The sequence below is a fragment of the Clupea harengus genome, chromosome 11 (genome assembly GCF_900700415.2).
Source record: "Clupea harengus chromosome 11, Ch_v2.0.2, whole genome shotgun sequence".
Classification (NCBI taxonomy): domain Eukaryota; kingdom Metazoa; phylum Chordata; class Actinopteri; order Clupeiformes; family Clupeidae; genus Clupea; species Clupea harengus.
In genome coordinates, this window is record NC_045162.1 from 29,129,347 (window position 1) to 29,146,145 (window position 16,799).

The following is a 16,799-nucleotide window of genomic DNA, read 5'->3' on the forward strand; positions in this document are numbered from 1 at the left end:
TACATAATATGCACAAAGAAATTACATGCACATAAAAATAGACATCAAAGAAACATAACTCAGATATAGTGAAAAAAAATTTGAGATATATTTAATCTAACCCCTTAATATCACCAGTAGAGATTTAAATTAAATTAAATTAAATTAAATTAAATTAAATTAAAAGTATTTATATATATATATATATATATATATATATAGTGCGAAGTGGTAGTATGTAGGCAGTGTATTGTCCAGACACTGAGATATATGCATGTGAAAATGTTTCTTGTGTGTGACTGATATTCAGTGTACTACTAACCTGTCTCTGTTCTATTGACTACAGCGGAACCTTTGCCTGGCCACTTACTGTCTCTTGCTCTTGCTCTTCCTCCTCCTCTCCACTGTGCGCTGCTGTTGCTGCAGTCTTTCCACCTGATCTGACTTCTGTTGTGAACTAATCAACAGTGTTGTCACTGTTGAGCTGAAATGTTATTTCCCTTTTACATTCTTCTTGAAACATGTCAGTAATTAACACTACAGGATAGTAGGTACTGAATTGTTGCTTCATTTATCCCATTTCCTCCACCACAAAAAAAAGGTTGGCTGGTCTTGGGCATGACTCTCCCGGGCTGAACACTGGCTCCACTCTGGCCTTGCTGAGACATAAAGGTTTTAGTGAACATTGTGTGAGGTTTTTCAAAAGATCCTCAGGTTTTAGGAGGTTATTTTCAATGCCTTGGGTTGTAAAATGCTTTTTTTTATGTGAACAAAAGTACATTTGGCACTTCTAAAAGCTCGCTAGCATGCTAACTGGTGTTTTCTTGTAGTACTGCAAAAAGCTTTTCTAACATTTGTGCGGGGTTCTCTGTCCCAAACCACAGACCTACATAGCCTGGGGAGCTAGTGGGAACACCTAGAAAACACACCTAGGGACCTAGAAACACACATATAGAAACCTTAAACCTTTTGACCTATGTTCTCCCTTGCACTAGACTGTGAGCAGTTTGCAGACAGGACTTGCCTCACAACACCTGTAGTGTTCCCAAACCCTAAAGCCAATTAGAGTTAACTTGACTTCACAGGATTTAGGGGTTATGAACTCAAGGCATCCCGACACTACAAGTTAAGGGTGTGGACAGGAGTGTTGCTTACACGCAGCAAAAGGTTATTTTGCCATCTGCTACTCGCTCCTTTATAGCCATTCTCGGGCTAGTAATAGATCAAAACCAGGTATGTGTTGGAAAACGTTAAATGCAGAGCTCTTTTGAGAATGCTAGTCAGAAATGCATAGCGCGGAATCAGAGCGGGTAGAAAAACGATTAAAAAAAAAAACACTTTTGTACCAGTCTGACCTAAATGGCAGTGTATGATGTGTCTCTGTAGGTATAATAGGTGCCAGCCTCACACGGGCACCAGAATAATGTTGGACATTCCCTTGTGGATGGACGCCAAAAAAATGTGAGTGCAATTATGCATAAATATGAATACTCTTCCTCACGAGGGCCACCAAAACGATGTTGGCGCTATTCTGACAACAGCACCAATATTATGTTGTATAGACATCAACAATTCTCCCTAACTCAGTTTAAGAGCCTTTTTAGATGCTAAGGATGTGCCTCAATGCTGTTGTTTTAAATGATTCTCTGATTTAATTATTTTTACTTTATGTTGGTTTTTTTATACTTAATTTCTGAGTTGTTTAATGTGTTTTGTTTATTTATTTTGTCTGTTTTGTTTTGTTTATTTATTGTTGTATGTATTATGTAGCCTCAATCAGGGCATTGCTGCAAAAGAGCCCTGTGCTCAGTCAATTCTCCCTGAATAAACAATGATGATGATGATGATGATGATGAATTCAACACAACAGAATCATTTAAGTTGAGAACACAGGGGCGCCACACAAAGTGCGGTACCTACCAGCGGTCACAAATCAGCTTCATAAAATATCCTAAACTATCAAATTGGAATAATGAAATGAATAATAACAACCAAAATGTCCATATCAATAGGTAGGCTAGTAAAGGTTGAAGGTCTTAGGAGTTCTGAATAGAAGAGGTAGGCAGCATTTACTCATGTGCGACATTAAAAAATACCAGCATAATATACAATAAAAAAACATTTATTTACAAAATGAACTAAAGTAAAACACACAATATATAATCTAACTAGATGTACCTAACTCATGAACTAAAGAATATGAGTGTGTATTTCTGTGTTCGGTCTCCGTAGTTTCGCGTGCATGCGTGTGAGAACATATGTGGATATAGGGCAAATAAATAGCCTATGAGAAGCACGGAGTTTGACTCTTCTCTCAGTGTGTGTGACTATGTCGAAGCCCAACGTACATGTAATCTGTATGGTTACGGTGCCATGTTGGAAAAGGAAAATGGTTAGTAATGCATTCAAGACCCTATTGCTACGGAGAGCATAACTAACATTAACTGTTGTATGGTGTGGTGAAGCCAACTACTAACCATGAAAAGATGTCACGACATTAAAGTGCAGTGGACAAATCGAATCAGTAAACGAACATTACAATAACACAAGCTAAACAATGTGTTGCTTAGCCAAGTAAACGATTATGCTCGGTTGGCTAGATGTATGTCCATATCGATGTAACAAATCCTTGGGGGAAGGGAGATGCTGCGGTGATTTCAGTGTTCCTTGAGCCAGGCTGGAGAGGGCTAGTGTAAAGGGCTGTAGTTCTGATGTCGAATACCGCCGTTGCTGTGCAGTACAGGTCGGAGGAACCGGTCACTACTTTTGTTCAACTTGCAGAGTTTGCAGGTCGTTTTTGCGTCTTTGCTCGCTCCCTTTGTTGAGTCAGCTAGCTGATTTCTGTGGCAGCTTCTCACGCTAAACTTGTTTGTTCTGGATTAGCAGTGCATTCTTGGCTAACGAGACATTTTAGGCAGTCGCTAACGTAAGAAAGAGACTTCGTCTGTCTTGAGCAGACTACACAGTACCTTAGGTTCGAGAGCTTGAGAGCAGTGGAGGCAGGGGCGAATCTAGGTTCCCACTTTTGAGGGGGCTAAGCCCCTAGATAAAACCTATTATTTTTCCTGTGACCCAGCAAAACTATGGGGGTCTGGGGGCATGCTCCCCCATAAGATTTTTTTGGGAAATATCCTTTTAAATAGTGTCCTCTACTCTAGTGGGTTTTAGCAAGAGAAATTAACACATTTCGATTTAAAATATGGCACAACAATAAACATATTGAAGACATCTGCTGAGAGAGTTGCTAATTATACTGTAGCATGGTAGGGATTTGCAGCTCAAGTGAGTTGGTTAACGTTGTAGGCTAGAGTTCACTAGTTAGTTATAGCTGGCGGAGCTACTGAGTACGCATACCCACAGGATCAATGAACCGGCATGATAAAAGAGAGCCACGACATAATTAACTCGTGATGATTTAACCATTTCGTTTTTTTTTTACTATTTTAAACTTCATGTGCTATACCTTTATATCCAGCAGCTGATTATGGCAGCTTTCACCTGTTTGGGTCGGACAGTCGCTCCAAGTCTGTTTACTAGACTAGACGTTATCACCGTCTGTCTGCACGCTCGCGAGGCACACTCACGACCAAACAGAGCCGTACGCTTGCCACCACAGTCTCAAACAGGCGGGATTCCTGTGCTACTCGAAACTATTTATTTCTAACTCTAAAAATGAAACAAAATCATTTCACTAAAACGGTTGTTAGGTGTGAATTTGACGATCTCAAAATAAAAATATTTTTTTTGGGGGGGGCTAAGGAAACTTTTGGGGGGGCTCCAGCCCACCCAAAATAGGGCTAGATACGCCACTGAGTGGAGGTAAGACAGGTATTGCTTCCCTGAGAGAACGGGGAAAGAGTGAGCTCTGGGTGATTTGTTACCCCGAGGTCAGTGGGCGTACTTCAGGTGACATCAGGCTACAGTTACAGTAATTGATTGGAGGAGAGGCTGACTGTTTACGTAAGTTCCCGAATATCATAAATTTAAATCACACAATTAACGAATTTCTGGTGTTCCAATTAAGTTTAATATCTCTAAATCACAGAGGACATATTATGCTATACTGGTTGTTTCTTTCCTTTAGGGTGTTGTATAGCTTTTTTCGTGCATGTAAACGGGTTCAAAAGTCCAAAGTACATGCCAGAGGCTCTGATTGGCTGTTTACAGTGAGGCACTGCGATGGCTCACATAAAAAGAAACACGTTGAACACCTCTAAAACCGAGTTGAACCATTAAAATCAAGGCACTAGGTGGGCCAAATGCTTCTACAAATAATTTACAATTCAAACAGTGCAGTTTTACATTTGTTAACTTAATGTTTCCTTTTGAACCATTTATCTATGAACCAATGTAAGGCTTCCAACCGTGTATGTTTGAGCCTTCATTGAAGGAGATTGGAGATTGCTCAGAGATGAACACTTGGAAATAAACACTTAACACCATAATACACACATACACACACACACACACACACACACACTGCCCCCATAACACCATAATACACACATACACACACACACACACACACACACACACACACACACACACACTGCCCCCATAACACCATAATACACACATACACACACACACACTGCCCCCATAACAAACCCATTTACCATTTAATCAGTGGTGGAAGGTATCGAAGTATATTTATTCAAGTAAGTTGGACGAGGAGTAGGCATCTGCATGTCCAACACAGGAGATTGCAACTTAATGCCCGCTAAGTATTCCCGAAAGGGATATGTGTGTGTAGTTTAGAATTCTTTGGGGGGTAGGAGCTGCATGTCATGTTGCCGACATCGGAGTGTCACTGGGGAGTGCTCCTGGTGGACCAGTACAGACTATGGCTGGGAGGGGCTTGGGCCGGCTAGGAGTGCATGTTGACGTCTACTGATGTCTGCTCACTGTCTAGTTAGTGATGACTCCCATCTTTGGTGTGGGGTTTGACGTACTGCTGTGTACCTTTGGTGTGGCTTGGATTTATGATTGCATACTGTTTCATTCCTAGAGGAAGACGTGTACTATTCTGCAATGTTCATATTCATGGAGGACTCTCGTAGTACACATAGTTGGATGTTAGTGGGTTGTATATTTCTACCCCCTGGTGGGTTTCTTTATACAATGGGTCTATGCCTACAGCCCTGTGTTTCTTTGGGTAAATACAAATAGATTTAACCATCTCTGATTCTGCGTGTTGTTTGTGGCCCGGGAGTATCTGGTTCCTGTGACAGGGGGGAAATGTTTCTTCATTTTGTATGATTTGTCAGGGGAATCACACGCTACCTGCAGCAGAGCCGTTGCATCACTGGGAGTGGCCTGAAAGTCCTTGGAGAAGAGTCCATCTGGATTATGCTGGTCTACTCATGGGTCACATGTTATTGTAATAGATTCCTATTCCATTTAGATGAGCTGTTACAGTGCTCTTACACAATGCTACCTGATTTATCATTTAGATGAGCTGTTACAGTGCTCTTAAACAATGCTATGGTGAATTTCAAGATTTTATGAAGGGTAATGGAATTTACCATATGACATGCATTCATTGAACGCAAGTTGGATGTTCTTCAAAAATGAAGTGACTGCACATTTTCCTCAGCATTTAAAGTCAGATATTCTTGGAAAACGAAGCAGAGAGCTTGGTGTAACTTTATGAATTTGTATGTATTTGAACATTTTACCCATTTACGTCATTATATAAGGGAAGATCTGGATGGCAGCAAAATTATAGTCTCAGTATGATGTAGGGTAGCTTTCACTAGAACTACCATTTGCATTTTGTTACAAGGTTTGGTAACCTGTCTGTCATGTTAAAGGCACAGAAGCTTTCTCTGTTAAAAAAACGGCAGGAAAAATCATAGGAATGCCTCACCCCACTCTCTCCAGGAGTCTGTGGTTCTGCAAGTCAGCAGTCAGACCCCTCACAAGTATTGCATCACATTATCAGACCTCTCACAAGTATTGCATCACATTATCAGACCCCTCACAAGTATTGCATCACATTATCAGACCCATCACAAGTATTGCATCACATTATCAGACCCCTCACAAGTATTCCATCACAAGTATTGCATCACATTATCAGACCCCTCACAAGTATTGCATCACATTATCAGACCCCTCACAAGTATTGCATCACATTATCAGACCCCTCACAAGTATTGCATCACATTATCAGACCCCTCACAAGTATTGCATCACATTATCAGACCTCTCACAAGTATTGCATCACAAGTATTGCATCACATTATCAGACCTCTCACAAGTATTGCATCACAAGTATTGCATCACAAGTATTGCATCACATTATCAGACCTCTCACAAGTATTGCATCACAAGTATTGCATCACATTATCAGACCCATCACAAGTATTGCATCACATTATCAGACCCCTCACAAGTATTGCATCACATTATCAGACCTCTCACAAGTATTGCATCACAAGTATTGCATCACATTATCAGACCCTCACAAGTATTGCATCACATTATCAGACCTCACAAGTATTGCATCACATTATCAGACCCCTCACAAGTATTGCATCACATTATCAGACCTCTCACAAGTATTGCATCACATTATCAGACCCCTCACAAGTATTGCATCACAAGTATTGCATCACATTATCAGACCCCTCACAAGTATTGCATCACAAGTATTGCATCACATTATCAGACCCCTCACAAGTATTGCATCACAAGTATTGCATCACATTATCAGACCTCTCACAAGTATTGCATCACAAGTATTGCATCACATTATCAGACCTCTCACAAGTATTGCATCACATTATCAGACCCTCACAAGTATTGCATCACATTATCAGACCTCTCACAAGTATTGCATCACATTATCAGACCCCTCACAAGTATTGCATCACATTATCAGACCTCTCACAAGTATTGCATCACATTATCAGACCTCTCACAAGTATTGCATCACATTATCAGACCTCTCACAAGTATTGCATCACATTATCAGACCTCTCACAAGTATTGCATCACATTATCAGACCTCTCACAAGTATTGCATCACAAGTATTGCATCACATTATCAGACCTCTCACAAGTATTGCATCACAATTATCAGACCTCTCACAAGTATTGCATCCAGGGTCCCTCTGTACAAACCAATGGCTATAAACATAATGTATCCCTTTATCAGTTAAACTTAATAACAGGCAACTGGAAGAAAACCTATAAAAGGAAGGTGATTGTGTGTCAGTGTGTGCTGGAATATTGCCAAAGCTGCATGTTTGCGGTGTGTCGGCCGTGTGTATGTCCCTTGGTTAGTGTGTTGATGATGTGTTGTATGACGTGCCCTATTGTGTCTCCCTATCCAAGACCAGAGACTGCATCTAAGAGATGTGAGCACAGGAGAAAAAGGAACAGAACAGAGGTCACTCACCACCCAGTTCTGTTTCAGAGCATCATTTCACTCTGACTGAGAGGGGAAATCATCTGACCACATGCTAACATTAACTCTCACACTTCCTCTCTGTCAACCCTCATCGACTAGAAGCGCTCTCTTCATTTCACTTGCTGCACACACCAAACCTACCACGCTCAGACTAATATTTTGTCTTGGGGACAGACAGAGATGGACAGACAAGGTAAATTATTTTAGAAAACTATTTCCATTCTATGATATTCTAGTAGGAAGAAGGTCAATTGTCAGAAGAGTGTTCTTTAAAAGCAATTTATAAATGATTAACAATTTGTAATTTATAATCCTTCTTAAGTAGGATTAGTGAAAATAGAGGGACCTTATCATGCTATATCCCACATGCTCATATTGTAGTACATACATACGACATGTAGTATATACAGATTCACTGTTAAAACTCCTAAAGGACTGAGGCCTGTTAGACTTTTTTAGGTACTCTGACATGCCTTGATGTTTTTGTATATTTTCTCTAACTTAAAACAATCATGCACAAGTGCCATATAGTAGAAGATTAAAGGTGTCTAGGGGTGTTCTCTAGGACAAAACATCACAGAGCTTTAAATGCTTATTGACAACAAGAACAAATATGTACTTATCCCTCCACAGGAATATAGTCATTTAAGGGTTAAAACACAATGCTCACAGACTCATTACTCATTGAGGTGAAACACTTGTACTTCCTTAATTTGTTTGACTTGGAATTGTCCACATTTCAAAGCTCTATTGTCCAAATATGGTTATATACACGTTTTGTTCAGCTTGTATTCTTCTGTATGAAGAAATGTATATTATGTTTAAGTATATTATACTCCAGAATGCATCTCAAACATTTACAGCTGGGAAAGCTTATGGAATACTCAAATCCCAACAAGAAGACAACCTGAACTCCATCAATGAGGTTTGGCTCCCTTTGTACACCTGTTAATTGTGACATTAGCTATGTAGTCTCATCTCACACATCTGATTGTACACAAAGAGCTAGTTTTTCTATGACAAAATATCAGGTCGAATTTATCTCTGTAATAAGTAGACCATTGCTTTAAAACATTTTTAGACAAGCAGATTGACTTCCATTCACTTTATTTGCAAATTTCGCGCAAGTACTCTTATTCACGCCGTTCGAATAATGTATTCACCGTTTCAATTTTATAATACATTACCACGCGTGAAAGACACACAAAGAATAAAAAAAGAACGACTGTTGCAACCTGCCCGCCCCCTTCTCGATTTTAATTCGAGAGAATTAAAAGAGAGAAGTGACTGACGAGCCCAGCGCTGTCGCCAAAGTTGCTCCAGAGTGAACTGTTTTCAGCTGACAGCGCCGGGAGCGGAGCGGAAACAAACAACACAAGTCTGCCTAGGGCTCTGGGCGCTGTTGGCGCTGAGCTACAGAGGAAATGTATCGAGAATACGTGCTGACTTTGCAAAAAAAAAAAGGCGTTTGGTGGACACACACGGCCTTAAAGGAACAAGAGGATCAAATCAAAATCATATGGTTCCATACACGTACCACCATACAGACAGAGCACTAAATCTAAATTCCACTTATTATTATTGTAGTAAACCAAATCAGGATGAATATGTTTATGGCGGTAAACATGGGCTGGTGGATGGTGAAAACATGCTTTCCCCCTATGGGCTTCTGAGGGCTGCCATAAGTCAAGTGCAACTACTAATGCAAAAGCAAGTTGGCTGTGGTCCTACTTTTAACACTATTATACATGTGCAAGTTGATGCAAACATGTTGATTTTTTTTTAATCTAGGTTACTGAAATAACATTAGGTTGTATTATACTGTTAAACTTAAAACATTTCAATCACATTGTCTTGTGAACAAGAATTACGTTCACTAAATCACTAGTGTTGTGTTCTTTCTGTCCTCACATCTTGGGTGACTGGTGATGTGGTGCACATACTGTATGTCAGGGGGCTCTGGGGCCAATAACTTCAAATTATTCAACATAAATTGATTAGATAATGATTTACTCCTAGAAGTGCACGTGGTAGTCGTGTCAGCATTAATTAAAAATAGGTTTCAATTGTATTTGGTTCATTTCTGTATGAATACCTACACTTCCTGGATAAAGGACCCAGGCCAAAGGAAGGGTTGCGGTCGAGTAGTCGAGTTAGGTCCTGTGTACTTTCAATGTGCAATAAGAATCAGACTGCACTTACACCAGGCTACTTACTGAGTTAGGAACCCTGGCCCCTAAGTAGAGACGCGATAGATAGATAGATAGATAGATAGATAGATAGATAGATAGATAGATAGATAATAAACTATAAACCTGTTATTATTATTAGTAGTAGTATTACTGGTAGTATGCTTGGTTGTAGTAGTATAGACCTAGTAGTGGTGGTGAGCACTATGGATGGGTTCCGATGTGCCAGTTCACAAAAAACAAATGTGCAAAAAATGCCAATAATTCTCTTGGTACTCAAGTTTTGTTTTGAGGGAACAAGGCATCAGTCAGAGCAGCTCTTTTCTGGTGAATCTCATGCAGCAAAATCATGCTCTAGCTTCTAGCCTTGACCTGCACCACAGACATTAGAGGACTTCCTCTATACCTACTAAGTCATGTACTTAAGACACAATCAGCTGGCCAATTGTCATACATGACTGTTTGGCTTGAGTTAAACATAAGTTATTATTTGAGCATATTTTTTTTTTAAACCTAAATGCATATCTTGTCCACTCCCATGTCCATGTTAATAAGAGTAGTAATGTTGAGGGATTAATCATCTGCAATTAACAATTAACAATTAACTTGTCTGATTAATCATTGATGGACACCTAGATTACGATTTAACTCTAAATGTCTACATTGCATTTTAATATGGGTATATAATGGCCTAGTCCAAGGTATATGCATCTAGGCCAGATTATATTTAGGGTTAAAATGGCCTAGGCTGTTGTATCCCCTAAAATATAACCCTCCAGGCCAGGTTGAACCCAGGGTTACAATGGCCTAGGATGTTGTTTGCCTGTATTACATAAACATTTACCTGATTAAATGCCTAAAATTATATGTGCTTTACCGTAAATGCTTCAGTGAAGGTTGAGTAGTCATTTTGTTTGTGTCCTTCCATTCTGCAGACTTACCTCACTGACTCCAAGTATGCTGATGTGGAAGACCTGACATCCAAACTGGAATCTTTCAAACGTAGGCCACTGTGATAAACCAAACAGTATGTGCTAAAGATGAACTGTGGATGATGCCCAACTGCTGTACATGGTACACAAATGACGTTTGCCCCTCTTCTGTTCCAGACAAATACATGGAGTTTGACCTCAATGACCAAGGAGAAATAGGTAAACAACACCGCGACTTTGCCATGTTGGCACATTACAGAGTTCACGGTGTAGGGGGAACCACTGTTGTCCCAGAGAGAAGGGGACCAATCTAGTGTCCGAGAGTTTTAATGTGTTTAATCAGTTTTAGCCCGCTCCTTAGCGAGACTACTTAGGTTGAAGCTGTTTCTTGATCAATCTACGCTCATAGCTTGCATTTACCAAATGGTAAGCAGTGATATTATGTTTCTCTGAGAGTTAACTACCTGTTCATCAAGGATTTCTCTGCGTTCACAAAGGCGTCACATACAGATATATGCCCGCTACTCTGCCAGCAGTCTGTAAACTAGTTGGTGTACCGTCGTCACAATAAGATTACAGTTAGTAGCCTGACACAGTCACTGAGTGCTTTATACACAAATTCCTTGTAGCTACTGGAAGTGAGTAACTGTAGAAGAGAGAGTACTACAGATTAACAATTAACAATTGATCAGTAATGCCAGGAATGAGCACATACAATACAAGATCAAATACATATTAGAAACACAATGTCAATAAGTCAAGAATAAAACATAAAGTTATAATACTATTAACAGTGATACAAAATAGAAAAGCAAGTTATTTACACATCCGTTGAACTGTAGGGGGTATTTCCTTATCACAGTGGCAGGAGGTATGTTCCTGGGCCTGCACTTGTGTCCCCAGCAGGGTGTGTCACTGTGGACTGAGGACCAACATGTTCCCATGGAAACCCTCCACAGATGTACCCTATTGAACTGAGACCCTTCACAGATGTACCCTATTGAACTGAGACCCTTCACAGATGTACCCTATTGAACTGAGACCCTTCACAGATGTACCCTATTGAACTGAGACCCTTCACAGATGTACCCTATTGAACTGAGACCCTTCACAGATGTACCCTATTGAACTGAGACCCTCCACAGATGTACCCTATTGAACTGAGACCCTTCACAGATGTACCCTATTGAACTGAGACCCTTCACAGATGTACCCTATTGAACTGAGACCCTCCACAGATGTACCCTATTGAACTGAGACCCTTCACAGATGTACCCTATTGAACTGAGACCCTTCACAGATGTACCCTATTGAACTGAGACCCTTCACAGATGTACCCTATTGAACTGAGACCCTTCACAGATGTACCCTATTGAACTGAGACCCTTCACAGATGTACCCTATTGAACTGAGACCCTCCACAGATGTACCCTATTGAACTGAGACCCTTCACAGATGTACCCTATTGAACTGAGACCCTTCACAGATGTACCCTATTGAACTGAGACCCTTCACAGATGTACCCTATTGAACTGAGACCCTCCACAGATGTACCCTATTGAACTGAGACCCTTCACAGATGTACCCTATTGAACTGAGACCCTTCACAGATGTACCCTATTGAACTGAGACCCTTCACAGATGTACCCTATTGAACTGAGACCCTTCACAGATGTACCCTATTGAACTGAGACCCTCCACAGATGTACCCTATTGAACTGAGACCCTTCACAGATGTACCCTATTGAACTGAGACCCTCCACAGATGTACCCTATTGAACTGAGACCCTTCACAGATGTACCCTATTGAACTGAGACCCTTCACAGATGTACCCTATTGAACTGAGACCCTCCACAGATGTACCCTATTGAACTGAGACCCTTCACAGATGTACCCTATTGAACTGAGACCCTTCACAGATGTACCCTATTGAACTGAGACCCTTCACAGATGTACCCTATTGAACTGAGACCCTTCACAGATGTACCCTATTGAACTGAGACCCTCCACAGATGTACCCTATTGAACTGAGACCCTTCACAGATGTACCCTATTGAACTGAGACCCTCCACAGATGTACCCTATTGAACTGAGACCCTTCACAGATGTACCCTATTGAACTGAGACCCTTCACAGATGTACCCTATTGAACTGAGACCCTTCACAGATGTACCCTATTGAACTGAGACCCTTCACAGATGTACCCTATTGAACTGAGACCCTTCACAGATGTACCCTATTGAACTGAGACCCTCCACAGATGTACCCTATTGAACTGAGACCCTTCACAGATGTACCCTATTGAACTGAGACCCTTCACAGATGTACCCTATTGAACTGAGACCCTTCACAGATGTACCCCCTTGCTCTACAACCGAGACCCTTTTCACTCCTCACACTGTGACCATTACAATGACACCTAACACTAATGTGCCGACATCTTCTATTTACCAAATCCATTTCAGCCTTAAATGTGGATTAGGTGTGAGCCTGACTCTCTTCAGTCAACACCAGATGTGTTTCTCTTTGTTTGCCCAAGTGGAAGGTTCCTGAGAATAGAGAATCTTAAAACAGCAACAGTGCAGAACTAAACATCCTAATATCAAAAAACATCTTTGACATCTCCCTTTAGACATTATGGCTCTAAAACGAATGCTGGAGAAGTTGGGCGTCGCCAAAACTCACCTTGAACTAAAGAAGATGATGTCTGATGTGGTGGGAAGCAAGGAGTCCAGGGAGACCATCTGCTACACCGATTTCCTTAATATGATGCTTGGAAAGAGAAATGCAATATTAAGGCTGTAAGTTTGACACTTATCACACATAAGCACTTCTTGACCATCTTTAAAAAATAACTAAGATATTTGTACCAGATGAGTTCAACATGAACAACCAAAGCAAGAATAAATATTTAACAATGGGTTGGCTTCCTCCATTCTCATTAAAAGTGATTAAAAGCCTTTTTCTCTCTCCACAAGGATTCTAATGTATGAAGGGAAGGCTAAGGAGCAGGAGCCCAAGGTCACTGGTCCCCCCCCTCCCAAAACCTTCGCTGATCTGCCATAAATCCTAATTGGGACACGCCCCTCTCTTTCACTCTCACCTGAGACACCATGTCATTCTAGAAAATGAATCAAATTGATAAATGTGTAACAAGTAACACAATATGTCCCTAATTAATGTATACTAATAATCACTAATATGCCCCTAATTAATGTATACTAATAATCCCTCCCCTTTCATGTTTTGTTTGCTATGCTACCCTGTTCCCTGCAGACATGTATAACCCCAAATCAGAAAAAGTTGGGACGGTATGGAAAATGAAAATAAAAAAAGAAAGCAGTGATTTATAAATGTACCTTGACTTGTATTTCATTGCAGACAGTATGAACACAAGATATTTCATGTTTTGTCTGGTCAACTTCATTTGATTTGTAAATATCCATCCATTCCTGCCGTTCAGGCCTGCGACCCATTCCAAAAAAAGTTTGGCAGGGGCAATTTAAGGGTAGTAATGAGGTAGAATAATTAAATAATTATGTGATTTGAAACAAGTGATGTGAACAGGTCACTGTAATCATGATTTGGTACAAAAGCAGCATCCAGGAAAGATCTAGTCCTTTAGGAGCAAAGATGTGCCGAGGATCGCCAGTTTGCCAACAAATGCGTGAGCAAATAATTTAAATGTTTAAAAACAATGTTTCCCAAAGAAAGATAGGAAGGGATTTGGATATTTTACCCTCCACGGTGCAAACATAATTAAAAGATTCAAGCAATCTGGAGGAAGTTCAGTGTGTAAAGGGCAAGGGCACAATCCTAAGCTGAATAACCGTGATCTCCGATCCCTTAGACGGCACTGCATCAAGAACCGTCATTCATCTAGAAGCGATATAACCACATGGGCTCATGATTACTATGGAGTTTGACCTTAATGACCAAGGAGAAATAGGTAAACCACACTGCCACTTTGCCATGTTGGCACATTACAGAGTTCACGGTGTAGGGGGAACCACTGTTGTCCCAGAGAGAAGGGGACCAATCTAGTGTCCGAGGGTTTAATGCGTTTCATCAGTTTTAGCCCGCTCCTTAGCGAGACTACTTAGGTTCAGGGATGGATTACAGAACGGGAGCCTACCGGGCCCAGGCCCAGGGGCCCATGAGCTCTTCTAGGGGTGGGGGGTGCCTAAACTCACGTGGTAGATAGAAGGGCCTGCACTTAATGATCAGGTACTGAGAACAAATATGTTATTGAATTCCAGGTCTAAGCAAAATGTTGGGGAGTACAAAGGGGTTACATCTGTTACAAGGTCTGAATATATTATTTTCTGTAAAAGGATTTCCAACTTATATGTAGAATACGGCATTCAGTCTGTTGCTTTGCATCTTTCCGGCATCTAGACAGGCTCCATTCAGTTTGGCAGTTGGATATGAAAAACGAGTGAGTTTTTGAGCTGTATAGTCTGGTAACTCATTCCTCCAGTGAGACTGAGAGATAGGCACTGATAACAGGCGATGCTAAAGGCAGAGGCAAACACATGTATAAATCACAGACTTGGATCATTAAAACGGTGGTAGGCTAATGTTGAAATCAAGGACAACTTTATTTTCATCAATCAAATCCTGTATTTATCAAATGTATAGTAATAGTATAAAAAATGCCCATCAGCTGTTGCATAGCTTTTCTGAAACATTGTTTCAGCATTTTAACAGCTAACATATTCAGTTTAATTTCATCAATCAGTTAAACCTTTAATAAAACAGATGTCCATCAGCTGATGCTTAACTTTTTTTTACATAACGTCTACAATTTGAAGTTAAACATGTTCATTTTCATGTCACAGTTAAACTTAAATATTTGATCAGTTACACATTGTTTATTTTTTACTTTTAGATCAGACCTTTGTTTTAATCTGGCCGTATCTAATGACTTGTTTTGGTTGGCTACGTATCATTACATTTTTTGGATGAGTTCATGTTAGGTATCTGTCCATTGTATTAATAATTAGTCTAGCTATCCCTTCTAACATATCTGCTAAATGGGCTATGGCCCTTACCATATTATATAAGTTCAAAGTAGGTTATGAACTCCTCACTAAACAGGTTAGGCTACTATGCTGTAATAGGCAACTTATGACCACTAGTTGGTTTTTAAGGGTTCTTTCACTTTCCTGTCCTTGGGTAGGCTTATTGCCCACACATTTTCCTGTTGATCCCGTGATAACTCAAGTGCTTTCAGTGCTATCTTGTCCTACTCAGATATCATGGAAAAAAAATCTGTCTGTTAACAATCTCAAGCCACTTGTCATCTTATTGTCAGCATGAATTCAAACCATGTCCACATCTTTTCACACACAAAATATATAATTTAAATTATAATATGTTTTTTCCAATTTTTTTTTAGGGCATCAAATGCACTTAGAAATATTTGGGAGTAGGTACTGTTTAAAGAAGAAGTTTGTTTCTGAGGGACAGAGGAAAATATAAATGTGAAAATGAATCCACAAAAAGGTACGAAGACACAAAGCACCTTTTTTACCAGAATTGTTTTTGAAAATAAACCAAGAATTCTGAAGTATAAGCAAAAGTAGTAAACATACTAACGACAATGTAAATGGAAGAGAACTACACTTTTGTTCTGTCAGGCTTCAGATATTGCATCTCAGGACTTGCTATGAAAAGGCATTTTAATGTAACATGAATATATTTCTAATTTGGACAGATTACATTAACCATGAAGACCAGTGGGTGGAAAGATACATTTGTTTGTAGATCACAAGGTAAGTGTAGCTAGAATAGTAGCTACACAGAGTATTTGCTTGTCTGACATGATGGCGAACGCTAACTCTCTTTTGAAGTCCAATAGTGGTAGTGAGGTGCCATAATGGGAGTAGTAGTGTATAATATCCATGGTCACCAAGAAGGCTTCAGAAAGTTCCAGAAAAAGGCGTACACAATTAACAGTTTTTCAAAATTGAAATAAGAAATGTGACTTATTAGCAGTAAACAGTTCCAATAACTACACACAAATATACACAGTGGCCCCCAAGAGTCAAATATAGTTGTGCTAGTTTAAAAAAAGAACATACATTACTAACATTTGTGTTAATCAGTCATGATGAAATTTATCAATAGCATGATGTTTCAATCCTGTCATTTAGTTGGAGTAAATTGAGACATGAATGTGGCGATGTCCTGTTCTGCACACAGATTCCCCACAGGCAGGGGAGTGTCCCGAGCGAGCTCTAGGAGTTGAAACATGCAATCAAGGCATTTCTGAACGA

General features: G+C 40.1%; 1 protein-coding gene across 3 annotated transcripts; it reads left to right on the forward strand.

Moving 5' to 3' along the window:
* The first annotated feature begins 1,113 nt into the window (after positions 1–1,113).
* LOC105890430 (allograft inflammatory factor 1-like) lies at positions 1,114–16,008 on the forward strand. 3 transcript variants are annotated; one of them, XM_031576779.2, is made up of 8 exons: positions 1,114–1,212; positions 1,366–1,440; positions 7,496–7,589; positions 8,260–8,321; positions 10,521–10,587; positions 10,695–10,736; positions 13,151–13,319; positions 13,497–13,872. In XM_031576779.2, the coding sequence occupies exons 3-8, from the start codon at positions 7,577–7,579 to the stop codon at positions 13,582–13,584; spliced, it is 441 nt and encodes a 146-aa protein (XP_031432639.1). In that variant the 5' UTR covers positions 1,114–1,212; positions 1,366–1,440; positions 7,496–7,576; the 3' UTR covers positions 13,585–13,872. The 3 variants fall into 3 exon arrangements, with proteins under 3 accessions (XP_031432639.1, XP_031432638.1, XP_031432640.1); XM_031576778.2 differs by having other exon boundaries at positions 7,499–7,589; XM_031576780.2 differs by lacking the exons at positions 1,114–1,212; positions 1,366–1,440; positions 13,497–13,872 and adding an exon at positions 15,920–16,008 and having other exon boundaries at positions 7,341–7,589.
* The last annotated feature ends 791 nt before the right edge of the window (positions 16,009–16,799 follow it).